The sequence below is a fragment of the Chenopodium album genome, chromosome 3 (assembly GCF_948465745.1).
Source record: "Chenopodium album chromosome 3, dcCheAlbu1.1, whole genome shotgun sequence".
NCBI classification, from domain to species: domain Eukaryota; kingdom Viridiplantae; phylum Streptophyta; class Magnoliopsida; order Caryophyllales; family Amaranthaceae; genus Chenopodium; species Chenopodium album.
The window spans coordinates 41,173,012-41,195,946 of NC_137836.1; the positions used below are offsets into that span (position 1 = coordinate 41,173,012).

General features: G+C 39.4%; 1 protein-coding gene across 6 annotated transcripts; it reads right to left on the bottom strand.

Moving 5' to 3' along the window:
- Positions 1-16,763: 16,763 nt before the first annotated feature.
- Positions 16,764-18,814, bottom strand: LOC145613438 (uncharacterized). 6 transcript variants are annotated; one of them, XR_014106955.1, is made up of 4 exons: positions 18,513-18,814; positions 18,026-18,079; positions 17,370-17,458; positions 16,764-17,291 (listed from the first exon to the last, which is right to left on the bottom strand). XR_014106955.1 is itself a non-coding variant. In XM_081668563.1 (4 exons), the coding sequence occupies exons 1-4, from the start codon at positions 18,533-18,535 to the stop codon at positions 17,064-17,066; spliced, it is 294 nt and encodes a 97-aa protein (XP_081524689.1). In that variant the 5' UTR covers positions 18,536-18,814; the 3' UTR covers positions 16,764-17,063. The 6 variants fall into 6 exon arrangements, 5 of the variants coding, with proteins under 5 accessions (XP_081524689.1, XP_081524683.1, XP_081524698.1 ...); XM_081668563.1 differs by having other exon boundaries at positions 16,764-17,191; XM_081668557.1 differs by having other exon boundaries at positions 16,764-17,191; positions 17,370-17,467.
- Positions 18,815-22,935: the final 4,121 nt, after the last annotated feature.

Here is a 22,935-nt window from a genome sequence, read left to right on the forward strand (position 1 = left end):
CAAAAGCCTCAGGCACTGACTCCTGCGCCTGTCTATAACCCTCCGGCGCGTCAGCAATATGGTCCTCCGTGATACCGATCGGCCCAGGGTAGCGGACAGACTGAGGAGGAATCTGAATCCTCCCCACAGGGTGAATGGTCGTCTGAAAATACGATCGAATAATCAAGTTATTCGACTATTTAAAACAGAGACTAGTAAAGAAGATTCTCGAAATCATACCTCGGGAAGACGGGGTGGAGGAGCCAGAGAGGGAAGCAAATCCCGCGCGTAGTCACTCTCCATGTGAACAAGCTCCTGCCACGGAAAAGTGTAGCGCTCTCCCCTGTTGATCAACCCTCTGATCAAGCGGGAGTCCAACATCGACTCTGGCGGGGAAGAAGGCACCACAAAGCGATCGCCGCTATGCTGACGGACGACTCGCTCCCCCAAATACCAGACGAAGCGCCCAGTACCAACCAAAATGGTACGGTACACTGAAAGACGTAGGGCCTCGGGCAGATCAGTCATCCCGGCCCAAGGACGATACTGAACATCAATGGGAACCTGAAAACCATAAAATGTTAGGCGTGAAACGACAGAAACAACATCAGAAGGAAAAAACGCAACAAAGCTAATCCTTACGCCAACGGAAGAGGTGCCTCGGCGTAGTACCCCACGAAGCGCCGGAACAGACTCCACCCGTGACTCTCCTCGGTCACGCCAGCTGGCCCCGACGGGGAAGTCATGGACCACTCCCCGACGCCGGCGAGGAGCCAAGCCTGGGAAGTACTCATAGAACCATAACTGCAACAAAAATAACATTCAGCATACGAATCGAAAAGCCGAAATGGAACAAGAAAGGGAAAAGATCATCACCTCTACGACTCTCCACAGGCCGTAAACAGTGACAGGGGACTCATCATTCAGCTGACGGCAGCCATGACGTAGAGATAGAAGAAGATCCGCGTATCCAAGACTGGCCCAGCTGTAGGATCCTATCTCGGGAATCCTGGCCAAAGAAGGGAGGTAACAGAGGAGCACGCGTGAACTCCTGTCAGGAGAGAGGGTCATAGAGATCAGGATCAAGATAAAGATCTGCACCCGCTGCTCGGCCATCGTGTCCTCCATATCGAAGCCGCGAGCAAGAACTGAAGCCGACTCCGATCGTCCACTCCTAGGACCACCTCGCGACACCGGACGAGTCCTGATGTGCTGAACGATCGGACCTAACAAATCAGCTACCTCAGCCGATGTCCATGATAGATCAGACATCTGGCCTACTGCCCGGTCGGTAAAGCGCAGCCCGCTGATCATGCTGAAGTCTAAAGGGGTCACCGTCATCTCCCCCCAGGCGAAGTGAAACGTGTTGGTAGTATCCCAAAAATACTCCAACAACGCACGAACAACCGTCGCGCCGCAACCCCGGGGGATGCGAAACCCTACAATCGCCGCATAGAAATCGACCAAGCCAGACGACTCCCATAGGGCGCTCGTAGCAGGATCCTCCGTAATGACCTGGTGAAGTCGAGGGATCAAATCACCGGCCCCGGAACCATGTTGGCGAAGTGTGCCATCGACTATGCCGGAGAGTGCACGATGAGAAACGTGGTTTTCACGGCAGAAAACCAACTGGTCTGGAGTCCAGGGAGGTGGAACCCACCTACCCCTACTCGTAGAAGTCCGAGGCTCGGACTCCAAGACGTCGTCGTCCACGCCCTCAGGGACAGTGGGAGTGTCCTCCCGAAAAGCCCGACGCCGACCGCGGGTAGAAATGTCGCAATCTCGTCGTCTAGGCATGCTATTGTCAAAATCTAAATGTTTAGCATCATTTCCTAAACATTTAATTCAAATTGCATATTTATAATAAAATCTAAATACTTAGCATCATTTCCTAAGCTATTTAGTTGTTTATTGAATTATATGCTAAATTTTATCAAAATCTAAATGTTTAGCATCATTTCCTAAACATTTTAAATTGCAAAATAATAATCTAAATACTCGGCATCATTTCCTGAGTTATTTAATTGTTTATTGAATTATACACTAAATTTTTACCTCAAGGCTAAAAATTGGCAAAAATTATAGTATTTAGTTTCTCCATGACAAACTAATACTACAGTGCTCCTAGTCGCATGGTACTATGTTCTCCATGACAATATAGTACATATACATCAACACATCATTTCACAAGATTCATCACTATTTTTTCACCATTTCAAAGCATGAACATTATCTCACAAAGTAGCACCCAAAAATGGTGATTTGCTCAATTCTCCATCAAATCATGCAAATTTTGTCTCAAATTCCTCACAAACACACATGTATACATATACAAGTAAAATCATGGCAAGAATTTCAACATAAAGCTTCAAAATCAAAAACCCCCAAATTGATTTTTTTAGGGTTTGTCATGAAATTGTTAATGTGAAGCAAATTCAAAGCAAAAATCAAAGGGAACTTACATGGATGTGTGTAAAAAGTCGAAAATGAGGAGAAGATCGAAGAATTACAGCAAATTGGTGAGATCGAACTCCAAAATTCAAAAATAAAAAAAAAAAAATTTCGGCCACCAGCACGACTGCCGCGACACGGTCAACAACAACCGTGACACGGCGAAGAAGTTTCGTGTCACGGCGAGCTTCAAAGCCGACGGAGCTCCGATGATTTAGGCGGCAGTTCCGGCGGACACAGCAACAACAGCAGCAACAACAACAGCAAACAACAGCAGCGAGGCAGCAGCAAAACGCGACAAAAGAAAATAAAAAAAAAAGGAGAAAACAAAAATCAGAACAACCGTGTCACGGTTGCCATTTACCGTGTCACGGCAAGCTTTGACGGCCGGCGGTTTACCTTAAACGTGGCTCGGCAATTTTGGTAAGCAAGGAGCAAAAATGGAGAAATGAAGAGGAGGTGTGAAATGGTGAAGTGTGAAAGCAAGTATGCGAATTTAAAGACAGAAAAGGACAAAAAGAAAAGAGCCGTTGTTGACTGATTCAAACAGCGCAAATAAAAAAAAAAAAAGAAAAAAAAAGTAAAACATTTGTCCCGTGACACGGGATATTAGTCCCGTCAGACGGGAATCCCTGACCGTGTCACGGGAACCTTCTGACGTGGCGCGGCAAATCCGAGTCTGGTCAGGGAATATTCCTTGCTTTTTGACCAGTTTGGTTGACTTTCCGGGTTTATTGGGAGATTATTTTCGCTACAGTTACGCGGAAAATCCCAGCTGATGTTTAAGGGGGACTAAAATTACCATTTTACCCCTGGCAAGCGTCAAAGCCTATTTTGCGGCATTTTAAACATTTAATATGGTCGGATAATCGGTTTCAAATTGTGAATCACTTATAGCCCATGTTCGGGGATAATCAAACCACCATACATTTATCAATTTTCAGCAACCGTCGGTTTTCCTCAGGCTTGGAAAGCGTTATCGGTGGATTTTTCTTCAAGTATAGAAAACCGCCAAGTCGGCTTTCCTCAGGCTTGGAAAGAGTTATCGGTGGATTTTTCTTCAAGTATAGAAAACCGCCAAGTCGGCTTTCCTCAGGCATGGAAAGCATCATCCGTGGATTTTTCTTCAAGTATAGAAAACCACGAAATTCCTTTGTCGGCTTTCCTCAAGTATGGAAGGCATTATCGGTGGAATTCTTCAAGCATAGAATGACACCAAATTCGTTTGTCGACTTTCCTCAGGCATGGAAAGTATTATCCGGTAGCTTTCTTCAGGCTTAGAAAGGTACCAAACTCTTCAGTCGGCTTTCCTCAAGCATGGAAAGCGTTTCAGCCAATGTCACTCGGTGGATTCCTTCAAGCATAGGAAGCTACCAAATTCATTTGTCACCGATACACTGGTGTCAGATACGCATTCTATCCCTTTACTCTTTTATCTGTAGAACTAACATTTTTCTGCAGGTATCGGCGTATACAGAGTGATTTAGGATCGCAGAACGTCTTAAATCATTCTCCGTCCCTATCAACTACTTTGACTATCGTTTTCGAAACTGACGTTTCTACAAACTCAGTCAAAGTGGGGGCTTCTGTAGACACCTAAAAATGTCTCCCCAAAACCAAGCCCGATGATAAATAACCTTTCACCGCCACTGTTGGTCGGGTTTAGTATTTAATCTCGAGAGTGCTTAAAAAATCGTATTTTATTAAATTCATATTTTTGAAAGATCCATGGATCAGTCTTGGTGTTTGGTAAAAGCATAGTTTTAATTTAAGCCCAAACCTTTTTTATTTTATTATTATTTTTGGCCCAAATATTTTATTTAATTTTATTTATTATTTATTATTTTAGCCCGAATATTAAAAGTCAGAAAAAAAAAAGCCCGTAATTATCAATCGGCACTCAAAAAGCCGAAGGAAATTAGGGTTAAAAATGAATTTAGACGGAAAAGTGGACTGGAGTTGACCGTGTCACGGTCAGGCTTGACCGTGTCACGGGAACTCTTCCCGTCTGACGGTGGGACTTCCCGTGACACGGGAGGTCTGCCGTGACACGGGGAGTTCCGTGTCCTTTCCGCGTAAACCCTTAACGCGTTTTCCGTTCCGTTTTCTGAAAATTTCCCGCGACACTCCAAAGACTGACCGTGTCACGGGAACTTGTACCGTCTGACGGTACAGTCTAACCGTGTCACGGTACAGTCTGACCGTGTCACGGGGTATTTTTTAGGGTTTTTTGTCATTTTAGGGTTCCGTGTGCTCCCTCAGCACATTTCCCTATAAATACCCCCTCATTTCTGATGAACGAAAAAAGGAGAATTCGATGATTCTTATTTTTCCTTTCCTCTATGCTCTTAACCTAAACACTAGCCTACCCTTTTCACTTCAAAATTCCCTCTTCAAGCACTCAAAGGAGTCCATATTTTACTCGAGGTTCTGTCCTTAAACCAAGGCGTGAAAGGTAAAATCGTTTGAGGGTTTGGCCCCAAAATTAACCTTGTTTTTATTTTAATTTAATTGTTGTTTTATTATTTCCTTGAAGTTACTAACTCGTTTTATTATTTTGTAGTTGCAAACAAACAGATTCAAAGTAAGGATCATGCTCTTTTTATTATTATTGTTTTTTTTTTTTAACGATTTTTATGTTGTTGGAATTATGATTAAATTGGTTTTTTTATGTTGATATTGATTCTATTATTTTTATTGATCACCATATTGCATGTTAAAGGGAATATGTAATTGAAAATCACGCCTAATAAGATAATTTGGACAACCGGTTTAGGTTCCTTTTTAATCTTGTTATTTAATCAAGTGATCACAAATATTTTAGAACTATGTGTGCATTAATTTTGAACCAATTTAGTTAAATAATAGTTTGGAGCAAATTGAATATTTTGTTTGTATGCCTTTGAGATCACAGGAATGCTTTTCACTATAAGAATCGAGTAGAGGCCAATACGGGCGAATGTGACTCCATGACTCACTTCGTACTATCATCCCCGATCCTCCTTTCGTGGTTCCGAACCATATGGAGTTAGTAATCTCATGGATTATGAATGGGGTGTAACCTTCACGGGTCAATCGTTGTTGCCTATCGTTGTCCCTTATCGTGGTTGCCTTTTTATGATCCGTGGACGGTTTACAAGTTCCTTAAAAACTTGTTGGCGGCTCCCTACTTTATTTGTCCCTAATCGTTGTCCCTAATCGTAATGTCAATTCCCACTTCCTATGAGTGCCAAGCATATTCACAACATGCTTTTAACGTAGGCGCACTTCGAACGACGCCTACAATCCTCAAAACGATATTTGTAAATCATTAAAGTTAATCTTGGATCGAACCATGGCAAGAAAAGTTTGATTCCTTCTTTCAACACAAATTTTAATTGTCGTGTTCCAGGAATGTGGATAAATTCAACAATTCCTTTTAGATGATCATTAATTGTGAGGTAAGTAATTTTCACAACAATCATATTATGGTGTTAATTTGTTTATCTCAAACTGATTTTACATTTCATTGTGGAATTCTTGAACATTTCAATGATTCCAATTAAGCTTTACTTTATTAAGTAACTATGAACATATTTACTTAAATCGTTAGTAAAAGCAATGGAATAATTAAATCTCTTTTCTAAATCTTAAACTTATTAGTCCACACACATCATATGTATGAGTTCCAAAAGTTCATTAGCTCCTTCACCCTTTAAACTAAAAGGCGACATGGTCATCTTACCTTATGAAGCATGACTTTTAATTCTCAAATGATTCACAATCATAATAAGAATAATAGTCCATCCAATTGTAATCTTTGGATGTGCAAATGTTTTATGTGACCTAACCTTACTTTGTTATAAGCAAGTTGGTTTTAAATCATCTAATTATACTTTTGTGAGATACTTATATCAATGTCATAAAGCAAAATCAACTCGTATCTAACAAATATGAAAACAATTTATACTTTGGTCATGGATCAACACTTGTCCAGGACAAGTAAAACCATCAGTATCTTAACCGGAAACCGAAATATTGTCTCATCAAAATGGAAAATGTTCTAAATCATCATAAAAATCTAAAATTAAACTATGAAGCTTTTTCTGGCCACTCGAACACTTCTAGTGAAACTTCAAGCTTCACTTCCATGTTAGCATCACTTCTTTGTAGTTTCTGCACAACATTAATAATGTTGAGCACTAGAACTTGGTATAGCATACCTAAGTGAAAGTTAAAATGTTTATAACATAATACTTGTGGTGGATGCTCCATTTTCCTTGAGGAACTCAAGATATTTATGGCAATTACGCTTCTAATGCCCCTTCTTCTTGCAGTAAAAGCATTCACTTTCAATTGCAGCCTTGGCCTTTGGTTTCGCCTTAGGCTTTTCAGGAGCCTTGGAAACTTTCTTGCCCTTGCCCTTGCCCTTAGCCTTTTGCCCCTTATTCTTGAACCCCTTTTCCCTTTTGAACCATAAGAACCTCTTTCTTAGGTTCCTTAGGGATTTGCTTCTCAGCACTAACCAACATAGCATGCAACTCATTCATACTCTTTGTAGCATCAGACATGTTAAAGTTCATGATAAATTGGTTAAACGTTTCTAGAAGTGAATGTAGAATGATGTATGTTGCCATCTCATCACTGTATGGGTGCCCCAGTTTTTCCATATTTTTAATAAGTCCGATAATTTTGAAACATGATCATGAACTATGGTACTCTTCTCCATCTTACAATCCGGAATCTCTCGGTGGAGCTCACACCTCTCAACTCTAGCTTGCTTCTTAAACAAAGCTTTGAGTTCTTGCATGATAGTGTATGCATCCTGGTCCTCAAAACGCTTTTGAAGACTAGGCTCCATTGTAGCAATCATCAAGCAAGTGATAAGCACAACCTTGTCTAGTGCTTCCTTGCTCTTACGGACCTCTACCGCAGTAGCGTCTTCTGCTAAAGGTCCTTGCAATGGGGTGTCAATGACATCCTCTCTACCTTTTGATTTCAGAACAAGCCTTAGCATCCTTTGCCAAGTGGAAAAGTTTTCTCTAGTCAACATATCCTTCTCAAGGAATGGTCATAGATTGTAAATGTTGTTTTCATTGTTATGGCTACCCATCTATGTCAAAATAAGGCAAATTTTAATAATTATGTTTAATTTAAGGGAAATTCTACATGCTGGCCTCCTACTTTTAACTTTTCTATGTGGAAGATGATGTTTTTTCCGATTCTCTTAAGTGACATCCAAATGTTTTTAATTTACAATTAGTGGCCTAATTGTCTTTAAATGGGCTAACCAACTCCTGAATGGCTCATTTTTTGACTAAATGTAACTAAATGACTAACCTACCCCTGATCTAATTCATCCCCTCCCCTTTTTTCATTAATGCAAACTACATATCACTGTTCCTCGATATTCATCCAAAAAAATCCCAAAACCTTCCTTCTTCATTCAACCTACATAAAATCACAACTAAAACTTAGTGATTTATATTTAGGGCTAAGCAAACATAATTGATTGACGATTTATTCGCAAAATTGTTGAGCAATTGTTAGCGATTAAGGGTTTGGAAGAGTTTGATATTTGGTAAAATTGGGGTAGCAAAATTTACGGTTTTTGGTTGGATTTGAAGAGGAATTCGCACAATCGTGGACCTCCTACCAGTTGCTAAGGGCTATACAGACCTTAAGCAAGGTATGTCTTTAAATAATGCGTATTTTGATGTTTTTTTAGACTTACAGAAGTTAGATGCTCTGTTTTCTGTTGTCTGTGTGTATGTTGATTAAAGATGATAACTTTATGCTTGTTTGTACATGTTTGATCCTAAAATATATGCGTCTAGTTGTTATGTTGCAGAATGGATCAAGTTATGCTTAAGTTTGCTCATATTGGTAATGTAATTGATGTTTTTGTTGAAGATGTGGACAAAGTCATGTGGATTGATTTGATCATTGAGTGTGAGGAAGGGTTTAGGAAAAACAACTTTGACTTCCCTAAATTCCCTAACTTTCACTACTGTTATAACATGAAAGATGTTAAAATTAATTCTGATAGTGATCTAATGAGTATGCTGGATAGATTAAAGGATAGGGTAGAGATTACACTTTGGATTGGGTTTGGGGATAAACTAACTGACTGTGTAATTGCTGCTAGAATGCTAACTGAATCATTGAAAAAAAACAACCCTAATAGCCCACCTATAAGTGAGGATTACTTGAATGATGTTAGGGTGGAAGCTGAGTTAAACTATAATGCATCAATTGATGAGGAAGATGAGTATGAAGAGGAGAGTCAACAAAAGGGGAAAAGAAAGATTGCACTTAAATCTAGGAAAACTACGAAACTACCTGTCAAGAGAAAGCTGCAAGTAGGCACTGGTACAGAAACCATAACCCCACAAGAAACTTTCTCAAATGCCCCTATAGTTCCTCAAACAAAAAGTACTGTCTTTCCAACACCCTGTCCTCTTGTCCCGCACAAAATTCCAAAGACTACAGCTGCTAGGAAGAAGGGTGCTCAGAACAATAACACTTTTGTTAAGGCAATGGTGGTGACTGAGAGTGAGTTCAATGAAGTAGTTAGGAATACACAAGAGAAGGAATCTAAGGTTGTGGGAACACATGAGACTTGTCAGAATAGTTCAAGGGTGGAAGATGATAGTGCAAGGGTGGAAGATGACAGTGCAAGGGTGGAAGATGATCAGGGATTTTACATAGATGATGCAGATGCTGAGCAGGAAGATGACATGGATGGTGATGATGAAGAGGATGAAGAAATTGGGGACATTCATGACTCCTATGAACCATACATATCGAAAACATGGCAAAGAGATCTTACTGCAGATGAAACATATTTGAGTAGGATGTATAAAAATGGGGAATTTGTGTCTGATGTTGAGTTTGGCAGTAAAGTGTTAAAGCCTTGGATGATATTTAGTGATAAAGACCATTTCATGTCTGTCTTCAGAGATTACTGTATACAGCGTGGCTTTGCAGTGGTGGTTGATAGGAGCAGTCCAAGGAGGTTCAGTGCTTCATGTCTTGAGTTGCATTGTAATGGGAGACTCCATTTAAGCAGGCTACCTGATGGAGTGACTTGGGAAATAAAGAGCATAACTAACTGTAGACACCCAAATGTGTCTCTCCAAAACCAAACCCAGTGATGAATACCTTTCATGTCATTTGATTATCGAACAAAGCGAAAGTGTGAAAAGTCTAGTGATGAGGATGTTTTTATTAAAATGTCTCTTCTTTCTGTTTTCGAAAATATTTCTATTCTCACCTTATTTTTGAAAAACGTGCATTCTAGTTTAGTTTGGTCCATGATATGGGTCCAATAATGGTTTAATTGGATGGGGTTTGAAAAGACCTTTTCAACGATATATTATAAGCCCAATTCCGATGAATAATGAGGAAGTTCTGGCCAAAATACTAAACCGGGCTTGATTTGGTTTTTATATGCGGCCCAATGATCTAGGGGATGGCCTATTATTAATTATCATTTCTAAAGCTATTAGGATTGATTATATTCTTCTAGAATATTCTAGAAGGTTCTTTTAAATCCTAATGGAGTTAGGATTGATAATTATGTTTCAAAGAGTTTGAAATTGAATAAAACTACTCCTTTTTAGAATCCTTGTTTTGTACGAAGTGGAATATATTCAGATTTTATTTTAGTGAACCATGTTATTTATCCAAATTTTTTATGGTTGGATAGATCTTGAAATTATCTTTCCAATGATATATTATAATAATAAATCCGAGTTATAACGAAAAAGATACGAATGGAATATGAAACTCTATCCAAAACTGACACCCTTTCACTATTTTGTCCATATCTTTTAATATACAAACGATTTTAATCTGATTCTAATTGTTTTGGAAAGTAGACTTCAAGAGCTTTCCAAAGACATATTATATGCCTTATTTGAATTTCCGGATCAAAAGATATGATAAAAACAAAAACGCGTGAAACTGATTATTAGCGCCTGCATGACGACAAGCATTAGCGCCTGGTGCTAAGGCTTGGCGCCTGATGCTAATTACCAGCGTCTGGCGCTATTCGTGTTTTATTCTCGTTAAAACTCTGTTTCGTTTTTTTATCCATTCGACTGATTTTCTCTATAAATAGCCTCTTAAAATTCTGTTTTCAATCATCAAATCTCAACAATAATCAATTTCCACCAACTCTCATTAAGAATTTCTTGATTCTCTCTCTCTTTCTAAACCTAGCCTTTTACAAACACAATTCCTCATACATTAGCACTAGACACACCTAGCATTGTTCGAAGTTGCCTTCGCCCTAGACGTGAAAGGTTTGATTTATGAGGGTTTGGTCCCAAATCTAGTCTAAACTTTCTTAATTCTCTCTTTCAATTATTTAATTTAATTGTTTGTTTTATTATTTTCCTTGAAGTTGCTAATACGTGTATTTTGTTATTAGAAAGAGATACGAGGCATCCAAGTAAGTTCTTTAATGGTTTCATTGTTATTATGATATAGAAATCATGTCTAAGTTGTTATTATGATTCCTAGCGTCATGTTAGGGTGTTTTGATCTTCCTAGTATCATGTTTAGGGTAACAACTATAATTTCTAATATCAAATATGATAATTATGATTCCTGCGATGCTTCCTATTTTCTTCCTAATATTCATGTTAGTATCATGTTAGGGTTAAAACTTTGATTTTTATTGTTTAGTGACATGCTAGGGTTTGTTATTAATCTTTTAGTATCATGCCTAGGATCTTGCTATTATTGTTATTCTTTAACATTATGATGATTATTTTTATGATAATGATTGTTATGATTATTATTGTTATTATTATGTTGCTTGTTACATTATTTATTGTTTGATCACATCTTTTATGCATGTTTAAAGGGAATTGGTACTTGCAATCACGCTTAACAAGATAATCAATAATCTAATTTAGGGTTAATTTGATTATAATTCAAGTGATCGCCAATAATAGATTTATTTGTGCATTAAATTCAACCAACATAGATTAAACAGGTTTAGTGTAAACCTAATGATTGCATGTTAGTCAGAAAAGCGCACATGAATACGAGCAGAATAAAGTAGAGACCTATTATTAGGGCAGGTTCAATCTCTTTTAGGTTGGATTTGTACCTTCATCCCCGAACTACCAGTCATGGTTCCAGACCTATTGGAGTTGATGATCTCCTGGATCGTTAAGGGGTGTAACCTTTACCCTGTGAACGGTTTACAAGTTCTTAAAACTTGTTGGCGACTCTTTTGCTCTATCTTCTTTCCCTTTGGACGCCATCGTAATTTAGTGTATGATCACAGTGGGGTTCAAGCTAGGGGTAACGCTTGAAATATTCCCTACAGTTTTTTGGCGACTCCACTGGGGAGGATTTCTATTTTAATTTCTGAAATTTATTTCGGCAATGATTTAGAATGAGCGGATGAGACTCGAAAAGTTCTAAGTATTTCATGTGCGTAATTTTGATTAACATTATTGTCATATGCATAAAGAAGATCTCATTGGAAAGACCATCCGTAATGAGTTAAAACATAGGATTTTTACACGTAGGAAATTTGAGGAATGTCTTTCACAACTAGGACCAAAATAATGCTGCGCGAAACTGGAAAATTTTATCGAGCACAGAAAGCTGCTGAGGCATGTAGGAACTAGCGTCTAGAAACAAAGTCTAGCGCCAATTATTTCACTTTAGCGCCAAGCGACGACTTCTGTTGCCAGGCGCTAAAGCCGAATCGTTGGCGCCATCCTCTATTTGATGGCGCGAAGTTCTTCCAATAGCGAGCCAGAAATATGCGTTTTAATTTTGACCAATTTTTAACACTGTTTGCTCAATCCTACTTCTTGATTGAGTTTTTCTCACTTTTCTAAAACCCATATGTGTTCTACATATGGACATAACCCTCTGGGAATTCATGCTCCATCTACCGGATTGAACGCTCCGTGCAACAAATGATACATCCGAGAATGTTGAATTCACCAAACCATGGAAGCGAGTTTTCTTTAACTCGCGGTGTCCCATCCACTCGCGCCAACCCTTCAAGGTTAGGCTTTCGCGCGGTGCATCCGGACAATTAACCATGGACCCTCTTTGACTAACCCATATCCCGAACTTTAGAGAACTAGAGCCATGGTTAGGTTGCAAACTCATTGCATCATATTGTGACTACTTGACTACTTGTGCATTCTTTGCTTGTGCATAATCTACGTGTTTTTTCCTAACCGTTTGTTTGACTTGTGTTAAGACTAAATAAACTAATTAATGACTATAGAAATTTTTTTAATTAATTAAGTAATTAATTTGAGCTAAAAAATATACCTAAAATCGAGTCATAGTCCCTTTAAGTCAACCCAGATTTTTATTCCCGTATACTGCACAAGTGTCAACTTGTTTTTGTCATAGCCGGAGTTCTAGGAAGAACTACGAGTCGTAAAACCTATGGATCTGTAGCCCCGAGGTTTTTCTTTAATTTGGCGCTGGTTTCATCCCAATCAAAGTCACAGATTAAAAGTTATGACTAAAATATTACAGCCTGTCCAGTTTAATGCATATACGTGAGGTCTTAACTTATTCTTTGTTCGACTCTAGTCACATAGTCTAGCCACATGGTCATGACACGAGTCTTAATATGTCATCTACACTCATTACACTCACTAGTCTTAGCACTCACTTTGAGTATATATCACCACGACCATGTCTTAGGTTCATGCATGAGTCGGTTTTTTCCGTCATTTGAGTTTGGGGTACATTCCATTCCTAATTCTTCATATCCCTCCATCTACATCATCTTTCTTCACTTCCTCCATCCATTGCATATTGAATAGAGTTTGAGTCAAATAATTAACAATGAATATCCCCAAATTCCTTTTCCACAGTACTTGGTCGAGGAGTGAAGGGCGATTAATCAAGGACAACCTCTTTATTCAAGTCTTACTTTTTGATAAACCGATTCGTCAAAAGAGGAAAGATAAAAAGATAATGGCAACTCAAGAGGAAGTTAATGAACTTAGGAGTCAATTGAATAACGTGACTGAGGCGTTGAAGGCTTTAGCTCTCAAAATCAATGACCCTGTGAAGCAACAACAAATGGACCTTATGCAAGAAAGCTTGAGCAAGCTATATATTGATTACAAGTTTCAAGGCATTAGTTCACAAGGGGTCTTGGTGGACAAGGGACTTCTTCCGCATAAGTTCAATGCCAACGACATCCCAAAATTCAAGGCAACAGATAATCCTTACCTTCACTTAAGGCCTTTGAAACTATAATGAATATTAAGGGGATTGATAAGAAAGTCTTTCATTCCTTGTTTTCTTTAGGGGGTTGTTAAATACCGCCGTCCAAATTTATCGCCACCGCCATCATTTCAAGCAAACCGACAAATCTGCCCTTAGTAACTTTTTTTTCTCATTTTCTTTCTCTAATCAACAACAACCATCTCAACCACCACCTTCTACACCGGACAGCCACAACGACGGTAAAAGTCGACGATAAATGGATAGTGATCGTGGTGGCTCGACGGAGAATGAACCGGTGACGCCACCCTCACGTTTAGAACATGTATGACTTTTTCTCTGGTTATTGTGATTCGAAATATTGATTGGAGAAACCGACTGATGACGTCAACCAGAGACAAAAACTGGTTAACCGTTGCGGTAATCGGGTGTTATCTCCGATTATTGTCACGGTAACCGGATTTGGCCTCCGGTTTCCGTGTATAACCGTTGGTGGATATCACGGTAACCGGATTTGATCTTCGGTTACCGTCCACGGTAACCGGATTTGCCCTCCGGTTGATCATGGTAACCGGAGGTGAAATCCGATAACGGTCCACGGTAACTGGAGATCAAATCCGGTTACCATGGATTCCGGTTGACCAATATTTTTTTTTAAATTATTGTTATTAATATTAAATAATCAATGTTATTATTAATTAAAAAAATAATTATTTGTATCACGCGTCATTACCGGACTACGGCGGTGATGGTGTTGATTATAGTCCGCATTTTCAGACTAGAGAAGTGTTCCCGACCTACGAAGCAGCTCTTGATTGGGCAAGAGAGATTGCCACTCCATTAGGATTTTTTTTAACAAATTCATCGTATAAGAAACAGAGAAACAAGCTTCCAATTAATTATATGAAATGTGATCGAGGGGAGAGGAACAGAGGGGAAAATTGGGATAAAGAGAATGCTATACGCAAGAACACGAAGAGCAAGGGTTGTAAATGTACGTTTCAAGTCTCGGCTCGATGTTTGAGGGACATGGAAGGATGGGTCCTTATATCAAGAAAGGGTTTAAAAGGCATGCATAACCATCCGCTCATGGTATATCAAGAGGGTCACCGACAAGTTAGTGGTCTTAGTCCAGCTGCAAAAGCACTTGTTATCGACATGACTTCTGCTGCAGCCAAGCCCCGTCACATTATGGCAGCCGTGAAAGAGAAGTTCCCGAACGAGAACCCTAACAAGAGACATATCTACAATGTGAGAAGTCGTGTTCGGCTAGATGCTTGTGAAGGTCGAGATGTTGCCCACCAATTTGTTCACTTGGCAAATGAGCACAAGTATGTCACTTGGATAAATGTCGACCCGGATACCCGTGCTATCACCCATGCTTTTTTAGCCCACCCAGAGATGGCCAATATGCTACGTACATATCCACATGTCATTGGGATGGATTCTACTTACAAGACGAACAAATATAACATGCCATTCTTCGAGCTCGTTGGTGTCACGCCTACAAACCAAAACTTTCTGATCGGATATGCTATATTGAAGAGTGAAACTTATGATAGCTACAAGTGGGTTTTGGAAAGATTAAAGTTGTACATTGGATATGAGGTGGCTCCAAAAGTTTTTGTAACTGATTGTGAGTTGGGGTTAATGAAGGCATTGAAAGAGGTCTTCCCAGACTGCGCGCATTTACTATGCGGGTGGCACATTAACAAGGATGTGTTGGCAAGGGCGCACTATTTGTGTGGGAAGGATATGGTGATGGCCGAGAGATTTCGAAATGGTAGATGGAGAAGAGTAATGTATTCGACCACTGTTGCTGAGTATGAGTTAGAGTTGCAAACTATGAAAGCGACATGGGGAGCATCGAACCCACCACTGGTGAAATACGTTGAGGAGCAATGGTTGGTCCACAAGGAGAAATTCGTACGTTGTTGGACGAATTTGGTTATGCATTTCGGCAACGTCAACACATGTAGAGTAGAGAGCCAACATTCCGTGCATAAACAATGGTTCGACAGTTCTACGGGAGCGTTAGACACTATCTTCCGCCGTGTGCATAGCAACATTGAGGGTATGCTGATCGAGATTCGTCACCAATTAGAGGACTCGAGACGGCGAATGGGTTCGCAGCACAACGTCATGCCTTTACTTCACCTTAACGGCTTTTTGTCATTTCGAGGTCTTGATATTTTAAAAGGAGAGTTAAGGAGGATGAGAATGTTATCTGATGACGTGTTTGATAGGTGTGGGTGTGCGTTGCTGACGACGTATGGTCTCCCATGTGCGTGCACCATGTGGACAACAATTTGTGCTGGCACTGGGTTGTATTTGGATCAGGTCCATCCATTTTGGAAGACCTTAGTGATCGGTGATGGCGTTGATATTCCTATTTTTGCTGAGGAGTCAGAGTAGGATGCATCCTTGTTTAGGTCTTTGGTGGATGAGGTCTTAGATCGTGATCCGAGCTTTGTGCGGGGTGTCAGCCGGGTCCTATTTGAGGAGCTACACCGAGATCAGACAGATTTTACGGATCCAGAGATCAACGAGACTACAAGGGGTCGGCCATCGACAGACCAATGGTCTACGTCTACTAGGCGTAATCGTAGCGGATTTGAGCATATTTTGGGTTCTCGTGGCCGTCGAGGTGGGCGTAGGGGTGGTCATCGTGGTGGTCGTAGACCACCCATTTTTACACCTTCAGGTTCATTGTTATTCTTTTTGCTATTGTTGTTGTTGTTGTTGTTATTTTTTCTAAATTTGTCCTAACTTGTAGGGAATGATTTGAACTTTGAGGAATTTGCATATTTGGACAAAATTCCAGCCTTCATGCTTCCGTTCTTACAAGGGTGGAGTGATCCGCTTGGTGATGGAAACTGCGGATTTTGATGTGTTGCCGATTTCTTCATAGGTAACCAGAATGAATGCACTACTACATTTTTAATCTATTGCAACCCCTAAATTCGTTGAATTAGGCGTCAAAATCCGTTGCATTAGGCCTAATGCCACGACATGTACCGTGACATCTGTTGGAGTTGCAGTAGGTCTAATGCAACGACATATAACGCCTATTGCCACGGTATTAATGATCCGTCGCGTTAGATCAATACTTGATGCAATGACAACATTATAGCCGTGGCATTAGCTATAATACCTAATGCCACGTTTTCCTATACCTAATGCCACGGTTCCCTATGCCATAATAATAATAATAATAATAATAATAATAATAATAATAATAATAATAATAATAATAATAATAATAATAATAACAATTAAATAAGAAATTTCAAAAAAAAAAAAATAAATCAGAATATTATTATTATAAATTGAAAGTTTGTACATTGTTATATACAAGTAAAATACTAAAATTACAAAATTAAATTATCACTAGTTAAACTAAAAAGAAAAAAAAGCCAAAATCATTTTATCGCCCTAACAAAATTTTCAGCAATTGTTTGGACCGCAATATGGAAAAACCAAGTTTTGAAGTCGTAGAGAGTGGCCATCGTCTTCCATAAAGCAACATCACCAACATCAGGGACATCGGCTGCAATATATAGCACTAATAGCAGGTACATTACATCAACCCTATTATGTAGCAGGGACATCATTAGCATTATAATACAAATCAATTGTAACTTTAAGCCCTGCATATGTAAATCGTGATCATATCAGTACCAGAAATCAAAGAAGCCTAAAATACAAAGACAACTCGTTTATTTTACCTTCAAAAACATGGTTGTGCTTGATATTGCTCTGCTGACAATTAGCACATTCACTAACTCCAATGAACTCTACAGTCTTTTGATTGCCACTACAGAAGCTTGTGGAAAACAATAGGCTCAAAAGGACCAGGATTGATATTTGCACATGATAACCCTGCCAGAAGATCTTGGCATACAACTTAAATAAAAATGACAGGCCTCGGGTGTTATTATATATATGGATGAATGTAAAATTATACAACTAACTCTCTAAAGGAATCACGTACTCATACATTCTTCAGGGTCCCCCTAAATAGCTTGCAAATTAAGGCCAATAATCACTGTTTAAGTAGATAGATAACTAAAGCAAAGAGGTCTTCTTCAATACATGTATCATACTTTGTGTACAGTCTCATGGACCCTCCTTATTCAATCAATTTGCTAAAGAACCACTTCATAAAAGAATGGTATTTACTAGCTAAGTGTTTACTCTAGCTGCAATTAATCTATAAGTAGAGCTAAAGTACTGTGTTGTTCATTTGCTATGTCCGATCAAAACAAATGGCTAACTAAACCACACCTCTAAAACCCACTTTAATGGAACAATTAATTAATAAACCAAATCCCAAGAAAACTAATCAGCAAACAATATTAGTTCAGTTAAATTAATAACTTACCTCAGATCTTGCAACATTGACACCCAAACATGAATCAATAGAATCTCCATACAACTGCCCAAAGGAACAATCAAATAAGGGGAAAACTATCCTTACTGTCTTTCATAAATTTTTGAGAAAATTATAGCATTTAACAATTAAATAGAGCAATTTTTAACATTTTATGTTAGAATAAATTCAATTATTTCAATATTCATACCTACAACTTGCGATTAAATCAATTCTACGAATATGACCGACAATGTTCAGTAACAATTGAAGCTCAGCAACAACAGTACAGATTATATAGCCATTTTCAGCAGCTTTCATGGAGAGAGAGCGATAAGGTCGAGAGATTAAGAACATATTGTCACTCTTATAGGCGAATTCAACAAACGTGTGAGAAAAATCAAAACCCTAATTACATAAATTTAGGGATCGATCGACGAATCAAAATTAGGACCCAATTACATCATTTAAACGAAAAAAAATTAAAGGATTGACTTACACTAAGGCCCGATGAACGGACATTGTCGTTTACTAGGGCTTCAGTTTCGTCGTTCGTCGTAGCCCGAGTGTGCCGCCGTTCGCCATAGCTTGAGTATTCCTCACCTTCCAATTGAAATATAAGTTTATTTGTTGAAATTGGAGCATCCATTGGTAATAATTTCTAAAAGGGAGTGATTGGGTTTTTTTATAAAGCAAATTATAAGCTTTAATTCGATTCTCTCTCTTCCTCAGCTATTTCTCTGTATTGGAGCAGAAGGTGAATATACCTCTCGTGCACAGTGATTAGAAATGAAAGGAATTTAATATGTTTATTTTTCATTTTTTTTTGGTTTAAAAACGCGTGGAGGGCTTTAAACTTTGGAAAACGATAATCGTGAATTATTAAAATTTGGGCGCTTCTCAAATTTCAAATTACTACCGTTTCAATAGCCCAATCTGCTGTTGTATTAGCAGACCTAATGCAACGGCTTATTAAAACCGTTGTAGTAGCTCCATCTATGAAGTATTGAAGCATAAGCCGTTGCATTAGGATTGTCTAATGCAACGGTAACAAAAGGGCCGTTGTGTTAGCTCTTTTTTTACCGTTGCATTTGATAAAAAATGTAGTAGTGATGGATGTTAGCTCGATGTTCGATTGCAAATGAGGTTGCTGCTCGCCGCGACATTTATTCTCAAGTATACACTGCTGGAGAGTTAGATGGAGCAATACACCGTATCACATGGACTGGAGGGAGATGCGGCATGGACCATTGGATGATTGCTATTGATGACTTGTTTCCGGTTGCCAACTTTTATAATGTCGCTGTTATGTGTTTTGGTATTGGTAGGGACGGTCGTAGTGTCTACCCATGCCTCAATGTACTACCTTGGACTGCTCCATCAACTGCCATTGGTCCGTATAGGGAGTTTTGCATACTATCATTAGGGTGGCATTTCGTGCGATTGGAGTTCGAAGATAATTTCCCGGTTCCTCCTATTGCTACTCCTTGGTTCCGTATACGTGATGATACCGTTATAGGTTGGGAAGACCGATATCAAGATAGGCGTGCTACATGGCAAAATCTATCTGGTAGTGAATGATGTTAATAGGATATGTATTGTTTTCCTACTACTTAGTTCGAAATACTATTATAATAACATTTAAAACATGACATTGAATCTAATAATTGTTTGCTTCAAATCTAATAACACTTAGAATATTAAAACTCTTAAAATTATATCAAACCACCAAATCTAATAACACTTAGAATACTAAAACCAAATCTAATAATATAATAAAACATATCAATCTTCTAACATGGCATTCCACTCCATGATTGCTTCCTGCGCCTCGATCACCGTGGGGGTGATGTTGCCTCCCTGCTCAGCTATGAACTTGCGCAATGGAGACATGAATCTTTGCACCCACTACACAAATGAAATTAAAAATTTAATTGAGTCAAATTTAATTAAGATAATTGAATAAACGAAGGTAATGAAATTAATTAATAAAAATTAAATAAATGAAATTAAATACTTAAATAAACTTACGTAATCCACGTTTGTCCTATCGGGTCGAGGTGGTGGGCGAAGCACTTCATCAGTACTCATAAGACATGGATGTGAGTACATGTAGAACCATTCCAAGTAATCATCAGAACAAGTAGGTTCCTCGTCCAGCAACGACAAATAATCCGATAAGGGTATATAATAAGACCCAGAGTGAAATCTGTCCTAGAACTGAGGTGCACTTGCGGAGCTAACCACGTAACTCCGCGTCTCATACCCTGTCCGGTAAGCATAATCAGGTCTAAGAATGGGATGAGGAATCTGCTGAACATATCCAAGTTGTCACACAACTGTGTCAAGGTGGTATGGCTCAACAATGTCTCGATACTGTATACAACCCAAGTAAGTAGTACTCGGGACCAAATGAGCTGGAGTCAACGTGTAGGGCCTCCAATTAACCTACAACCAATTCCAACAAAACAATGACACCACGTTAATAATTAGTAAGGGTGAAAACAATAATTTTCAATAAATACATTTCGCCAAATATACCTCACGATCTGCCATCTGATCAAGACGTCTACGAAAAGAAACTACACGATGGTAGTCCCTATCTAGTGCCTGTCTGTCCCACATGGCGGCCCAACCATCAGTCGGTGCTACGGCTAAGCAGCCCTGAATAGGTTGAAATGCGGGAAAATACTCGTAAATCCAAGACTGTAGCAACGTCAAACACCCGGCAATTTGTTTGCAATCTATCCGCGAGGCAATGCCTAACTGCCGATACAGATAAGCAAGGGTAGCTGAACCCCATGATAAATGAGAAAGTCGAGCATCCTCCTTCTTCACCTCTAAGATGCAAGAAGGAATAATATGACTACCACTCTTATCGACAAAGAGAGTGTTGCCAAGAACTAACATCAAGTAACCCTGCACCTGGATATCAACGTCTCCCCTCTGCCAGGCACCTCTCATGTATGGCCTGACATGATATCCCCCCATTATCCCAAATAGCACCTGGCTTGGCAACAAGAGTTGCTGCTCCTACCCCCCAAAAGTTCTGAAAGTCAACCCTCAAAGACGCAACATCGCTACGCTCCAAAATAGGAGCACCCTCCATAGGTAACCCAAGTATGTACTGGACATCATGGAGCATAATAGTCATCTCGCCGAAAGGAAAGTGAAAAGTGTTTGTATCTGGCTGCCAGCGCTCTACAAATGCTGAAATCAGGGCCCAATCAATGTGGTGATGCATGATGTGAGCTAGTCTACTCAAACCAGTACTATCTACTCGGCTACGCACATCGTTTGTCATATTTTTGTACATCTCCTGCAAATTTAGGCACCACTGAGTTCTAGGATGACACCTCAAAATCTGACGATCTCTGGCACCACTCCCCATCCAAATCTGTGTGGCGATGTGACCTGCGTATCTAGGAATGACACTACCATCCTTGGGACCACCAGGCATTTCACCCTAAACAAGCCACATAGTATCAGTCGATGCTTGGCCACTACGAGGTCTACGAGTCTGGGGAGCAACAGCTCCTGTACTTTGAAATCTACCATCAGCACCTCTCCTCAAAGTAGCCCCAGATGACACCTGGCCTTGCTCTCTACCTCGCCGACGTCGAACATGTCTGGAACTCCCATCATCACCCATCAAAGCCGTAATTTGGTCCTCGTGCCACTCCTCCTCCATATCCTCCCCCTGTCGTCCCTCCTTAAAATCATCTTCAACACATGCTTCCTCGGCTATAGCAACATATGACCTTTGTCTTCTAGCCGAAGCAGTCACTACACGAGAATTAGTATGTCGCTCACCCGACCCATCAATACGATCGAACGTCATTTGAGTCTAGCCAACTATCATAACCAAATTAACTAAAAATTTACAACCAATAATAATAATAATAATAATAATAATAATAATAATAATAATAACAACAACAACAACAACAACAACAAAAAACAACAACAACAACAATTATTTTATTTTATTTTATTTTGACAGAATTACTACCATTAAAATTAACATTACTAAAAATAATTCATTTTTTTGAGGGACATTACTAATAATAATTAATTACAAATGAATAAAAATATAAGCATAATTAAAAAAAATAATAATAACGTTTTTTTAAAAACAAAATTCAAAAAAAATTAAATTTTAAAACCTGGTAACCGAATCGAAAGCCAAATCCGGTCACCGTGACAACCGGTGGTCAAATCCGGTGAACAGCGGTTACCGGAGGGCAAATCCGGTTACCAGCAGCACATTACAATGCCGCAAAGTTTCAACGCTGCAGGTAACCGGCGGCGAAATCCGGTTACCGCTGCTGGTAACCGGAGTCCAAATCCGATTACCAGCACCGGTAACCGGATTTGGTCGCCGGTTGCTAGCAGCGGTAACCGGATTTCGCTGCTGGTTACCTGCATTTCATTAAATAAAAAAAAACGAAACAGAAAAAAAAATTCAGAAACTCGAAACACACCTCCTTGCCACCCATTCTGCCGCCGCTGCCGCCGGTACTTGAATCCGCGCCGCCTCCACCACCGCAATTAGCGCCACCGCCGCAGCTGCTGCCTAAAGTGGCCCTGCTTTTGGTTGTTTGTGGAGGTTGTGTGGTAAAGGTGGATGATTGAGATAAAAAAAATTATTAACTTTAGAGTGAAAAAATAAGGGTGAAAAAATAAGGGTGAAAATTAGGTTAGGGTTTACTAATGGTAAAATTGTCAACTTGCTTCAAATGATGGCGGTGATGATAAAAATGGACGGCGGTATTTAGCATTCCACTTTCTTTATCTCTTGAAACCATTTGCCAACAATGGTTCTTCTCCCTTGACAAAGAGAAAACCTCTACTTGGGATGCTATTGTAAACGCTTTCATTAATAGATATAAGTGTAATATTCAAGTCGAAACCGATTATAG

Bases quoted from the DNA above. Each gene is read 5' to 3' on its own strand.
- LOC145613438 (XM_081668543.1), bottom strand. From the start codon at position 18,662: ATGGATGCTCCAATTTCAACAAATAAACTTATATTTCAATTGGAAGGT. The intron at 18,080-18,512 runs GTAAGTCAATCC...TCCTTTGGGCAG, and splicing joins TCCGTTCATCGGGCCTTAGT to TTGTATGGAGATTCTATTGA. The intron at 17,292-17,369 runs GTAAAATAAACG...TTACATATGCAG, and splicing joins GCACAACCATGTTTTTGAAG to GGCTTAAAGTTACAATTGAT.